The sequence below is a fragment of the Ambystoma mexicanum genome, chromosome 4p (assembly GCF_040938575.1).
Source record: "Ambystoma mexicanum isolate Mex_15411 chromosome 4p, UKY_AmexF1_1, whole genome shotgun sequence".
In the NCBI taxonomy this organism is placed as follows: Eukaryota; Metazoa; Chordata; class Amphibia; order Caudata; family Ambystomatidae; genus Ambystoma; species Ambystoma mexicanum.
This window is the reverse complement of record NC_090927.1, coordinates 66,983,523-66,997,284: the sequence shown is the minus strand read 5'-3', so window position 1 is coordinate 66,997,284 and position 13,762 is coordinate 66,983,523. Positions and strand designations below refer to the sequence as shown.

Genomic DNA, 13,762 nt, shown 5'->3' with positions numbered 1-13,762 from the left:
TGTTTTGTAGCTGGGCGATGCTACTGTCGGTTCCATGTAAGAAGCTGATGGTAGGAACACGACAGAAGAGGAGGAACGGTAACAGCGGGTCGGCAGGGCAGACACGGGCAGTACAGACTAGTTGATGGTGATTGGTAGCTCCTCGATGGGTTTGAATTTGGGTAGAGTGCCGGGTTCAGTTGTTGGTCCAAGTAATAAGAATCGTTTTAAAACTGTGAGGCTTTCATGAGGGTGGGCATTTTAGCAAAGGAGGTTGGGGTGTCTGGCCTTCCATCGGGTAGTACAGTCGTGGGGGCAGGCTAGTGTTGCTTGTGACCTCAGGCCTCTCACATTACAACAAGCTAAAGGTTTGTAGGCCACTGTTAGTGTTTCTATTACTTAGAGTCTGTTGGTCAACATTTATTATTTATTTATTTTATTTATTGTTCTCTTGTTGGGCGCTTATACAGCAAGCTCATACTGTTTCAAAGCACCCACATGGTGAGTGGAGGAAACAAGGGAGTGAAACACAATAAAAACAGAAAATATTAAAAAACAGTATTTATTTATTTCTTCAGATTTGTAGCGTGCACGTCAGTCCGGGGTCATCGTGGCGCTTGTTACAGACATATCTTAGTTACATAGAATACATTATTTACATAAAATACATTATTTACAGTGGCAAATATGACATTTGTACAAATTAGCAATGCAGTATATTTACATAGATTCACGAGTGTCACATATTATTGTGCAAGGAAAGAGGTCTTCAGTTTCGTACGAAAAATCGGGAGTGAGTTCTCTGCTCTAATGTCTGCAGGAAGAGCGTTCCAGGTCTTGGCGGCAATGTAGGGGAAGCTAAGGCCACCGGCTTTAGCTTTATTGATGCGTGGGATGTAGAGTAAGTTGGTGTATTGCGTCCTGGTGGGACGGGAGGAGGAGGGTTTGGAGATGGTCTCTGGTAGATAGGACGGGGCGGAGAGAGAGAGGCATTTGTGAGTGAGGGTGAGGATTTTGAGTGTGATCCGCTCTTTGACCGGGAGCCACTGGGCTGAGTGTCTGGCATGGGAGATAACAGTGAAGGGATAAAGGAAAAAAAGATGAACCTACTATGCCTTGTGAGTATTCAGAATTTGCAAGTGCAGCAAGGGAGAGAACAGAGGGGATAGGTACTTGAGTGACCGTGCCTGTGGGTGAGCAACAGATGAAGTGCATGGTATGGTGAGTGCTACATGGACAGGGGCCGCCGCGTTGGGTGTACATGCGAGCCTCTGGGGTGGAGGCTGTGCCGAGGCAAGTGCTGAGGGTAGACAGAAGCTGGGGCGATTGGGTGCAGAAGGCAAGCCCCCGAGGATGCATAAGGGCCCAGGACACCAATCCCAGCAACTGTGAGATTGGCAGAGGAGAGAAGATGGGAAGGAGAAGGTAAAGTGGAAAGTCTTGGGGAGCTTCCGGAATTTAAGAAGGTCCTGCTCAAGGCACAGAAAGAAGGGGAGGATGTTCCACACGAGAGAGCCAGCTGAGGAAAGCAATCAAACGCCTGCCCTCTATTTAGCAAAACGCTTTACACACAAAGAGTTGGTGCCCGAGGAACGTAGAGGTCTGGAGGGAGAGTATTTAGTAAGATAAAGTTGAAGATAGTGGGGTCCCCTGACCGCAGTCAGCCCTGTGGACGATGCAGAGGGATTTGAATTTAATCCATGCAGCAACCAAGAGCCAGTGAAGACCTTTTAGGGCAGGAGAGATGTGGTCTGTGGGCTTAAGGCCAAGGATAAGTCTTGCTGCCCTATTCTGGCTTAGCTGGATGGGTCGCAGAGGGCAAGAGGGGAGATTCAGGTGGAGGCTGTAGTGGTAGTTAAGCCTGGAGAGAACCAGGGCTCGGGTAACATTAAGCATCTGCGAGAAAAAGTGAGAAAAGGGAAAATACCTTTAAGAAGGAAGAGCTGAAAGTGGGACTTCTTGGCAATGTCCGAATGTGAGGGAGGAAGGGGAGACAGGAGTCAAAGAGGCCTCCAAGGTTTCTGGCATCAGAAGAAAAAGCAGGGGGAGAGCCCAAGCAGGAAGGCCAGAGTGAAAGGAAGAAAGGGGGAGCAGGGGTCCCGATGGGAAGGATCTCAGTTCTACAGGCATTTAGGCAGGTTTCAGGGTAGGCGATTATCAAATACTCCACCCCAGGAAATGTTCACAAGAGACACTGACTCCTGGAAAGTTTTGGTTTTTTATATGTTCACATCTCATTCATAACTGTCTGAATTTGATTGATCCTACGTTATCATAAAATGTGTCAGTTGTATTAAACCACCTCTGTTTTACCAGAGATCGCCGTTTCATACAGTCGACATGTGTTCTTCCGTGGCACGTGGGCGCTTTGGGCTGTCATCAGCAAGTGAGAAGCAGCAATATGAGGTTTTTTTTCTGTTCTAGACAAACCAGGCAACTGTCCCCCAGAGGATGAGAACGAGCGTTGCGTATATCCGATGGAAAGGGATGAGTGCCTGAGTGATGGCAATTGTCCATTGGCTCTAAAATGCTGTGGATCCTGCAACAAGAAGTGCGTAGCGTCAGCACGTGGTATGTATCTAATTTCTTTTTCTTAAATAAATTGAATTTACCTAAAGAATTCTGTTGTTCATAACACAATAGCTAAATAAATACTATGAAATTAAAAGATGGTTAAACCTGATGGAAAACGGAAGCCCTGTGCTGCGTGCAAGTGGGCCAGTAAACATCAGGGGTGGCGGGGGCAGGTTCTAGTATCTTGTGGAAGAGGACCTCCTGTGTGTACCAGCCCTGGCTGGTGATAGAGCTTCTAGTTTCATTCAACAGATGTTCATGCTTGCAAGGTCTGCCCTGATCTGGGATCAATTATGTCTTAATGCACTTGCTTTGTGATGTTTTAATGCACGTGTGCGTGTTTTATCAAGGCTCAATGGCTTTCGTGACTCGGCTTCCGCTATTTTTGTGACAGGACTTATACAAATGTGTCATGGTCTAGTCATTGAGATGCTCTGCTGTCTTTTCTGACCGTCCGGAAATCGCTATGGTGCTGTCATATGACAGTGTTGCCTGGCCGGATTTTTCCCCAGAAGGCTCTGCTTTTTACCACTTCCTGTTGGAGTCAACGAGTGATGCTCTCAACACTGAGAGGTGACTGCATCAGCACTTGAGTGTGTGCTTTTGTGTGTGGAGGAGGGATGCCATCAATGGATTTCTATTCACAGGGTGGTCTTTACCATGTGTTTGGAATATGCAGTATGCCTTCTAATAGGGCAATGCCTTGGACCATATATGTAACAGCAGAAGGAGCAGGAAGAGTTAAGAGTTGTGCAGCTTTGATGTGACAGACCCAGTCTTTCGGAAATGTCTCCAGTTCAACTAATGGCAAAAGGAACATCCACGGCCATGGCATTCTCTTTTCTGATTGGTTGAACTTCAAGGTGCATCACTTCCCCACCTGCCACCTGACTCTCTATGTACTGGCTCCCTCCACTTGCCTTTCGGGACGCATGCTTCTCTTGCTTTCCCCCTGATCCTTGTGCAAGTGAGGGTAGCCCAGGGGCAACGTGCTCGCCTTGGGAGCAGCACAGTGCTATCCTCGGGTCCATGCTTAGAAACCTCTGGGTATTAAACGCCTTATAAATAATCAATCATAAGTAGCATGCTCAAATTCATGCCAGCTCACTCTCCTCGTCCGGTGGATCTCCAATTTCTTTCACGGCTTAACACTTCCTCGTCTCAGCCTCTCCCTGGCTTCCACACTTCCCTAGTCCTTTGTTTATTTTGCCATCAACCTGGTCCTAGTAATGACGGCAAATCCCCTCATGGAGTCCCATGAGACTCCATGAATGGGGATTTACAAGCTCACTCCAGCACTCGGAATCCAGCGGCAATGCTGCCGGGCCAAGTGCTGGAAACGGTTTCTACACCGCCAGAATACGGCAAAGTCAGAATGAGGCCCAATTTGTCTACAAGACTTTCTTAAAATATAATGTACATGATAGCCCCAAAAAAACGAATGAGCAACTGAACAACGATTTGATGACAACTACATTTCAATGTAAGACTCAACCCAGTAAATTCATCTTTCCTATCAACAATACATTATATTACTAATCCGCAGGGAGTCAAGCGCGCGAGGTGTTGGCGCCCACCTGGCCCTCCTGTGGCAATTTCTGCTGCTGCTGTTCGGGTGGAAGCCCCTCTCACCTGCTGCCTGCTCCTCGGCCATAAGAACTCCCGGACTCTCTCGCGAGGGTGAGTCCAGCGGGGAGTTAAGAGCGCTGGGTGCTGACGTCACGCTGGGGGGGTTACTGGGCCCAAGGGGATATGCACCCATTACTTCTTGGGATTATTCTGACAATTGCCCCCTGGTGCTCACAATGTGGGATCAATTGGGACAACTACGGAAAGGTGATAACTGTTGGCTGTAGCCTAATGTCGGGACACATTGCATTACTGTAAAACCGTATTTGAATCTTTTGAGGCTCAGGAAACGCTGAGGAATTTGTGGATACCCCCATACCACTCCCTTTAAGTGGGCCAGGGCTCGGGTTGGATCCTGGCTTTGGCCTGGGACCCCAACGGAAAATGTTGACCCTAAAGAGGAAACTGCAAGTCACTTAACCGCCCACCTCGATTTTTCCAGGTGCTGTCGTTCCGACTGCTTTGGGTGTAACCTATGCTGTGGTCCCTTTTGGAAAGGCCCACTCGCTGATCACTGAAATACAGCAGTCCCTGGGCACCTGCGTGGTTCTGGGTAGCCCGCTCCATGGGGTGGGGGAAGACATTGATACTGTTATTGAGACGGAAACTGAGAACAATGTCATCAACCCTGCTGCCAAAACATCTGATATTCTACCTGCTATACCATCCCATCTGTTACCCCAAATTATCCATCTTTTGTTGAACCCAATGAGTACATGGGGGTTCCGGCCACCCATATAAATCCCATGCGCCCAACAACCGTGTCTAGGGGGGCCCCAAGTGTCGCTGATCTCCCTGTACCAACACCTACTCCTGTTTACAGTAACCCCGGGTGCAAGAACCCACCGCTGCTCCCTCACGGGGAGGTGGGTCCAGGGACAAAGGCTTCTTGTTGTTGCTGCCATAGTCATGCGCTCCCCAAAATGTTGGCAGTAAAGAACGTGCTCCTGTCCCTAATGAAAGCTGTTGGAATGAAATCCGAAGTCAGGAACCCCATGTCAACTCAGGGGGGGGGGGGGGGGGGGCGACAAAAGGGTGGTGACCAAGCCAAGTGATCCACAGTCAGCTGGACCCTCCGTTCAAGATCTGTGTATTGAATTACTCGGGTCAAGCAAGGGAGTGAACAAGCACTGTACGGTGAACAGAGCTAATCCAACTGGGGCAAATGCCCATAGGGGCAAAGGGCAACTAAAAGACACCACGTCAAGTTATGTCAACAGTAAATATTAGCCTTCTGCCTACTGAAAATTATGGAATCTTTCCACTGCCGCTGGTATTTGGTATGATATATGGCCCTCTAAAATATGGCACAGTCATTTACAACCACTGAATTTCATCAGTTCCCCTTGCTGCTCCAAACCTGTGTGTGGTGTCCTCACACTGACATACAATGTCACGTTTCTATGTTGTGCAAGGTGCACTGTTCAGGTGGACATAGTGTAGTCAGTAGTACTGAAGTGACCTTTCCTATTTTAATGTCCTAGCTGTCAATTCATCTATGACCTCTTCCTCATTAAACGCCTCTTCCCATTCGTGCCCTCGGATCCTCCTGCCTCATCCTCTGCCCGGTTTGAATGATCCCCGAATGGAACCACGCTTGGCCTGTTGGTACCATCTCCCAAACCACCCGAATCACTTCATATGAACTTGTGTTAACGTTCAGAAAAAGGTGCACTACTCAGGGGACTTGGTTTTGCATCCATCAAAGCTTAGGATGCATAAACACATGTTGTTATAAGGAAATGGGGCAGCGAGAGATTTAAAGAAGAATTGTTTAATCCAACCCTCAGACACAAAGTGATTGGACAATTCCGCTCAAACGTTGTGCATCCCCCTGCTTGGCCGGCATAGATTGGTAGCTTTTGCACTGAAGTATTTTATTCTTGAAGCCTCAGGTTAATGTTATATGTCCTAGACAATTATTGCAATACATAATTACAGTTGGACCAGTAAATTCGATTGGCTTCATGATTAAAGGTTGTGCTAACCAAGCAATGCCGGGTAATTTAATGTTGCATTTTTTTATGGCAATGTACATTTTGTCCATTTATGTTTTCTTTTCTGGAAGCATTTATTGAAGCTTTAATTGGGGATTGCTGAGGAGTACCTCGGCATTCATCAGCTACTTTGGGGTCACCCAGAAAGGGGAGTGCTAGAAAAAGGCACTTAGATAAGTGGAGGGTGGTGAAGGACAGGCAGAGGTCCGCCCCATCCCAACAGGAGGGGGTGTCCAGGGCTTTCCAGTTAGCAGTGCTCTGGCAACAACAAGAATCCCTATGCCAAAGGGAAGTGAAGCCCAGGCTCAGGACATGTTTGGACAAGTCCACCAAAGATACATCATAGTTAATCTAACCCTAGCCCCAACCCTAACCCTAACCCTAACCCTGACCCTGACCATGACCCTGACCCTGACCCTGACCCTGACCCTAACCCTAACCCCGGCCCCGACCCCGACCCCGACCCTGACCCTAACCCTAAGAATCCCTATGCCAAAGGGAAGTGAAGCCCAGGCTCAGGACATGTTTGGACAAGTCCACCAAAGATACATCATAGTTAATCTAACCCTAGCCCTAACCCCAACCCTAACCCTAACCCTGACCCTGACCCTGACCCTAACCCTAACCCTAACCCTAAGAATCCCTATGCCAAAGGGAAGTGAAGCCCAGGCTCAGGACATGTTTGGACAAGTCCACCAAAGATACATCATAGTTAATCTAACCCTAGCCCTAACCCCAACCCTAACCCTGACCCTGACCCTGACCCTAACCCTAACCCTAACCCTAAGAATCCCTATGCCAAAGGGAAGTGAAGCCCAGGCTCAGGACATGTTTGGACAAGTCCACCAAAGATACATCATAGTTAATCTAACCCTAGCCCTAACCCCAACCCTAACCCTAACCCTGACCCTGACCCTGACCCTAACCCTAACCCTAACCCTAAGAATCCCTATGCCAAAGGGAAGTGAAGCCCAGGCTCAGGACATGTTTGGACATCATAGTGCATCCCTCATTACAGCTCCTATGACCGTTCTTGAGGTCTGAGGTATATCTTAGACACATCTTTGCCTCCCAGTGCTCTAAAAAGGGATGAATACCCTATATTTGGCACCTTACTGAAAAGTGCGTAGTCAGCAAATGTCACATCCTATCTTTGCTAGGCCAAACTCCCTACAGCCTGTTCAACCGGTTTATAGTCAATATGTCCAAAAAAAAGGAACGACATACCAAAGCATCTAAAAAAGAAAATGCATTGTATGCCAAAGCATCGACCAGGGACGTCATTTCACCAAAATGCCAGGGGTAGCGGAAGTGACATCACACGACCCTGGCCCCTGCTGACATCACAGGAAGGGACACCAATTGACCACACCTCGAAGTGATATCACGGAAAGCGATGGAATGAAACCTTTCACCTGTTGACAAAACAGGAAGTGGCATCACATAGCATTGTACACTACAAAAAATATGGTTACAATATCACTATAATATGATGTACATTTCATACAAGAATGGATCGCCATATGTATCAGTAAGATCAGTGTGTATAGGCCCATATTACTGTGAATGCAAGCAGACGTCCATGACCAAATGATAATGATGTGTTATTATATAGCACTTACGCTTAAGCGCTTTATAAAGAAAAAATATAAACACAATATCACCCAACCTGTGTTGGTACCCATTTATTGACCTCAGAAGTATGAAAGGCTGAGTTGAGGCATTTAAGAACAGACTGACAGGGTAATTCATAGAATTTCGCAGAAAAGTGTCGCAAGCGGCTGGCGCAGAGTGTCCGCGTGCGATTGACTGCGCCAGGCACGTGCGATAAAACCGATTTCCGCGCACAGCGTATTCATGGATTTCATGCTCCCAAACCAGCCGTGGCGCAGAGTATCGCAGCGACCCTGCAGCAGCGCCAGTAACGCCCCCAAGAACGCCCTCGCGCAAGGAAAAGCCAGCAAAATCGCTAAATCATCGCAAAGGGCTGCGCTAACCCTGGACCAGTTTACAGGGCAGCCAAACAAGGAACGCAAAGCGGGTAACGTGCATATCAGGGGTACGCGTGAAGTTATACACGCGATTAGCCAGGGTACGTGTATTACAGGGGTACGCGGGAAGTTCAACACGCGATTGGCCAGGGTACGTGTATTACAGGGGTACGCGGGAAGTTCAACACGCGATTAGCCAGGGTAAGTGTATTACAGGGGTACGCGGGAAGTTCAACACGCGATTAGCCAGGGTACGTGTATTACAGGGGTACGCGGGAAGTTTAACACGCGATTGGCCAGGGTACGTGTATTACAGGGGTACGCGGGAAGTTTAACACGCGATTGGCCAGGGTACGTGTATTACAGGGGTACGCATGAAGTTATACACGCGATTAGCCAGGGTACGTGTATTACAGGGGTACGCGGGAAGTTTAACACGCGATTAGCCAGGGTAAGTGTATTACAGGGGTACGCGGGAAGTTCAACACGCGATTAGCCAGGGTACGTGTATTACAGGGGTACGCGGGAAGTTTAACACGCGATTGGCCAGGGTACGTGTATTACAGGGGTACGCGGGAAGTTTAACACGCGATTGGCCAGGGTACGTGTATTACAGGGGTACGCGGGAAGTTATACACGCGATTAGCCAGGGTACGTGTATTACAGGGGTACGCGGGAAGTTTAACACGCGATTGGCCAGGGTACGTGTATTACAGGGGTACGCGGGAAGTTCAACACGCGATTGGCCAGGGTACGTGTATCACAGGGGTACGCGGGAAGTTCAACACGCGATTGGCCAGGGTACGTGTATCACAGGGGTACGCGGGAAGTTCAACACGCGATTAGCCAGGGTAAGTGTATCACAGGGGTACGCGGGAAGTTCAACACGCGATTGGCCAGGGTACGTGTATTACAGGGGTACGCGGGAAGTTTAACACGCGATTGGCCAGGGTACGTGTATTACAGGGGTACGCGGGAAGTTTAACACGCGATTGGCCAGGGTACGTGTATTACAGGTGTACGCGGGAAGTTTAACACGCGATTGGCCAGGGTACGTGTATTACAGGGGTACGCGGGAAGTTCAACACGCGATTGGCCAGGGTACGTGTATCACAGGGGTACGCGGGAAGTTCAACACGCGATTGGCCAGGGTACGTGTATCACAGGGGTACACGGGAAGTTTAACACGCGATTAGCCAGGGTAAGTGTATCACAGGGGTACGCGGGAAGTTTAACACGCGATTGGCCAGGGTAAGTGTATTACAGGGGTACGCGGGAAGTTTAACACGCGATTGGCCAGGGTACGTGTATTACAGGGGTACGCGGGAAGTTTAACACGCGATTGGCCAGGGTACGTGTATTACAGGGGTACGCGGGAAGTTTAACACGCGATTGGCCAGGGTACGTGTATTACAGGGGTACGCGTGAAGTTATACACGCGATTAGCCAGGGTACGTGTATTACAGGGGTGCGTGGGAATCATCACACGCGATTAGGCTGGGTGGGTCCTCACAGGTGTTCCCTGTACACCCTCCACGGCCCCTGCAGGCAGCCTACAAAACAGGGGACTACCCTGCACACCTGCTCATGTCCCCCTGCACCCCCACCCCCCCAGCAGTGCAGGGGCAGCCTCCACCAGGCCCCCACTCATGTCTCCCACCACCCCCACCCTCCCGCCACCAGGGGCAGCCTCCACCAGGCCCCCACCCATGTCTCCCACCACCCCCCGCCACCAGGGGCACTCTCCACCAAGCCCCCACCCATGTCTCCCACCACCCCCACCAGTGCAGGGGCACCCTCCACCAGGCCCCCACCCATGTCTCCCAACACCCCCACCCACCAGCACTGTGGGGCACGTGGCCAGCAGGCAGTCAGGCAGCAGCAGATGGCAGGTGGGAGCGTGCTCAGGGCTCTGGGGGGCAGTAATTTCGCCTCCTGGCCAGGAGCGTGGTCTCTCGTGTGTGAACGCGTGGACAGCCTGATAGGTAGTGAAATCCCACACGTCAGCAAAGGCCCTTAGCGCGTAAACCCGTCAACAGCATATGCGCGCCTATAGTCACCTGCACGTGCAGGAAATTGTTGCGTGACAAGTCCCAGTGTCAAAGCGTGTGATTGGTGAAAATGGATGTACACGTAGAAGTGACAAAGCGGGTGATTGGTGAAAATGGATCTACACGCAGGAGTGACAAAGCGTGTGATTGGTGAACGTACACGCCGCGTAAGTGACGCTGTACGTGTGGGCCTGTATATAAGGTACATGTAGAACACCATTTCCTTGTACGTGCTTTTCGTGGAGAGCGAGTGGGTGAAATCTGTACTTCTTGTAGTTTCACACGCGATTTACTTCACGGCGTTTCCAGTTCGTATTCCCTGTTACCTCTGACAGCTTTTTCTCTTTTTTCTCTTTTACTGGTTTACCTGGGCCTGTTCCCTCAAACAGTGTCCCCTTCTACTGTTGTCCTGTCTTCTCAGACAGCGTACACATCTTCTTTTGGCGGGGGTTTAGCCAGCCAAACGCGCTCATTCTTCACGCTCTTTTACCTGGCAGACGGTGAGTCACGCACGTATCCAACTTCTGTGCTTGCCCCGTGTGTTGCCTACCCCTTCAGAGGTCATTCTAGGCTGTGTGTGACACGCATACGTTCATTCTTGTGTTACTGGGTGCCACAGCGTAGTGCAGGTTTTTCTTTCTGCACACGTGGTCTAGGAGGGGTTGCGTGCACGTCATCTCCCTTTTTTGGGCCTCCTGTGCGTTGCGTGACCCGTCATCTTTCCCCAGGGGTTACAATCAGCCGTGCTAGAGCACTAGGGTACAATTACCATCTGGTACCCAACCCCTTTGACCCCCAATTGCCCAGGACAATTGTCTACAGCCACTCCCATACGCACATTAATATCAGTGCCATGGCTGGGAGGCGAGGATTCCGTAAGGGTGGCAAAGGTGGAAGAGCCACAAGTGGTGGCCGTGGTGGATCCGGTAGGGGACGTGGTCGTAACTTGCAGGGTGAGCCTGTCCCCCCATGTGTGGAGGACCAGTCAAGGGCACCCATCATCCCCCCCCTCCCCCCCTCCCCCCCTCCCGTTGAGGCTGAAGTGGCTGACACCATCCATGCTCAGCCCTTGTTGGACCAGCCCATTGTGGCACCAGACCTGGCTGACTCCATGGCTGACTTCCAGGTCAGCAGGGCTACGACACGTGCGCTGGTGCACGTTGATGCCATCATGCCACGTGGATCTGGGGCAGCAAGGTCATCTGCTGCACCAAGGAGGCAGGGCGGAGTGGCTGCAGGGGCAGCTGCGGCTCCATCCACCCCAGCCCTCACACACCCAGCCAGGACAGTGTCGGTCCTAGTCCATGCTGCTGACATTCCCCCTGACACCATCACACTCGAGCCAATGCCTGCACCAACTCCCATGCTGAGTGTGCAATCCCACACTCCTGATACAGAGTCCACCAGGGCTCCTGCCCCTAGTGTCCAGAGCGGCGCAGGACACTCAGGATCACCACCACCTTCCAAGCGGAAGAGGAAGAGTGCTCGTCCGGCACAGGCTGATGCCCCAGACACGGCTACACAGTCCGGCCCGTCCAGGAAGCCCAGCTTCACGGATGACGAACTGAATGCACTTGTCGAGTATGTGTCCGGACATGACAACGAGATGGTCATTGTTGCAGGATCCAAGACCACACCTGCACAACGCCAGGCACACTGGCAGACCGTTGCGGACATCGTAAGTGCCCTTGGAATCGTGAGGCGCACAGCCAATGATTGCTATAAGCGCTGGAATGACCTAAAGCGCAGGGCATAGAGTAAGCTGGCCTCAAGTCATGCCGCAACTCTAGTGACTGGAGGTGGGTCTCCAGTAGTAGACATGGAACTCACTCCACATGAGTCAGTCGCTGGGACCTACGTCACGGAGGAACAGATCCAAGGCGTGGGAGATCTGGCTGATTACGAGGCATTGTCCGGTGAGTGCACATGCATGTGTGTGTCATACATGTGCATGGTGTGTGTGTGAGGGCTTCTGTTTGGGTGCCAGGAGAGAGTGTGTGCGCCTCAGTCGTATGGGTCAGCCATGTGGTTCATGCAATACTTCCTGCGCAGCTGCATTTGGCCATAGCAGTATCCCTTCTGCCAACAGTAGACATCTAGCACAACTGCACGCCAGTTGCCCTTGAAGTGTCACCTTGACACAACAGATTTGCTTATTTTTCACTGTTCATTCAGTCAGTTTGTTTGCATTCCACCACTTTCACTAGGCATGTCGCTGTCCACTAGTCACATGTCTGACATGGGTATGGTAAAGGGGAGTGACTTTGTTACCTGGATATCATTTGTACACACATGTCCCTGTGCAATTTGACCATTACAGACTGGCAGCTCCAGGTGAAAAATCTGACCTGTTAGAATCAGAAAAGCTATTACATGCGGGAACTGGACTGAATGAATAGGTGCTGCCCTCCTCTCCATCTTCACTCAATAGCAATGGTACATGCCATCTGTGTGATGGCATGTGTGTTTCACCTGCCAATCACAGGCCAATGTGTGATGCCACTGCCAGGCAGCATGCAGAAAATTTGTTCATCTTCCATCTTGGTGTCATCAGTGTGTGCCGTTTGCCTGCACTTCATACGCAGTGAGGGTGCATGCATGGGAGGGTTTTAGTCATGTGGGACATGTCAATCAAGTACTGGTTCTCTTGCTTCTCAGCCCTCAATGTGTGCCATGGTGCTAATGCCTGTTTCCATTACTTTGTTTTCATGTCTTTGCAGGGGAAGACGCACCTGATACTGCTGGGGTTGTGGAGATGGTGCAGACCCAGGAGGTGTCCCAGGGCCGACCAACCACCAGTGAGGGACGTGGTGTGGTGGTGGGGGAGAACCCACAAGTGCTGCAGGTCGTGCTCTCAAGGGGTGTCTCTGGCTGCACCTCCCCCGAGCTGTACTCAGGTGTTGATTCGGATGAGACCTACGTGCCGTCGCTGGTGAGTGTTCCAGGGAGGGATTCTGTTCTGTCTCACCCACCTGCACCAGGGTCAGTACCCTCCATGGGGATGTCAGTGTTGGCAGCTACGCCTTCGGTGGTTACGGATGCAGGGTCACACTCCGCGACATCTGATCCTGTTCCTGGGCCAGCAGATCAGAGGGGGAATGCAGTCCTGCAGCCTCAGGCAGTGCCGGCACAGCAAGGCGCAGTTCGCCTTGCCCCAGACAGGTGTGGTGCCCGCCGACGTGGTGGCCGTACGCCACCTGGCAATACCGCATGGGAGCAATCCATTTACGGTATGGCTACCCAACAGGCTGCATCATCCGAGATGATGGCTCAGGCCATGGATAGGGTGGCCACTTCCATTGTCCCCCCAGAAAGGCTGATGGAGCGACTAGAGCAGGCAACTGACTCCATCTGCCAGTCACACAGGGAGGACATGTTGGGGTCCAACAGGGACAGGCGGGCGGCACTGGCGACTCTGCAGGAGGCCATCTCCATTGAGTCCCAGGGCCACAGGGAAGCCCTGAGGCAGGAGCTCCTACACCTCAGGACGACTCTTGTTGAGCTTGAGGCTTCAACACACCAAAGGACAGAACAGCAGCTG

The 13,762-nt window shown here is 51.0% G+C and overlaps 1 protein-coding gene across 3 annotated transcripts in view; it reads left to right on the top strand.

Annotated features, from left to right (window-relative positions):
- Nucleotides 1–13,762, top strand: part of LOC138452998 (WAP four-disulfide core domain protein 5-like) — a 432,843-nt gene that overhangs the window by 352,604 nt on the left and 66,477 nt on the right. For 2 of the 3 annotated variants that reach the window (XM_069605403.1, XM_069605402.1), the window contains exon 5: nt 2,404–2,550. The exons of the other annotated variant lie outside the window; for it this stretch is intronic. In XM_069605403.1, coding sequence (XP_069461504.1) covers nt 2,404–2,550 — 147 coding nt within the window. The remainder of the gene's footprint in view (nt 1–2,403; nt 2,551–13,762) is intronic. 3 annotated transcript variants of the gene reach the window in all.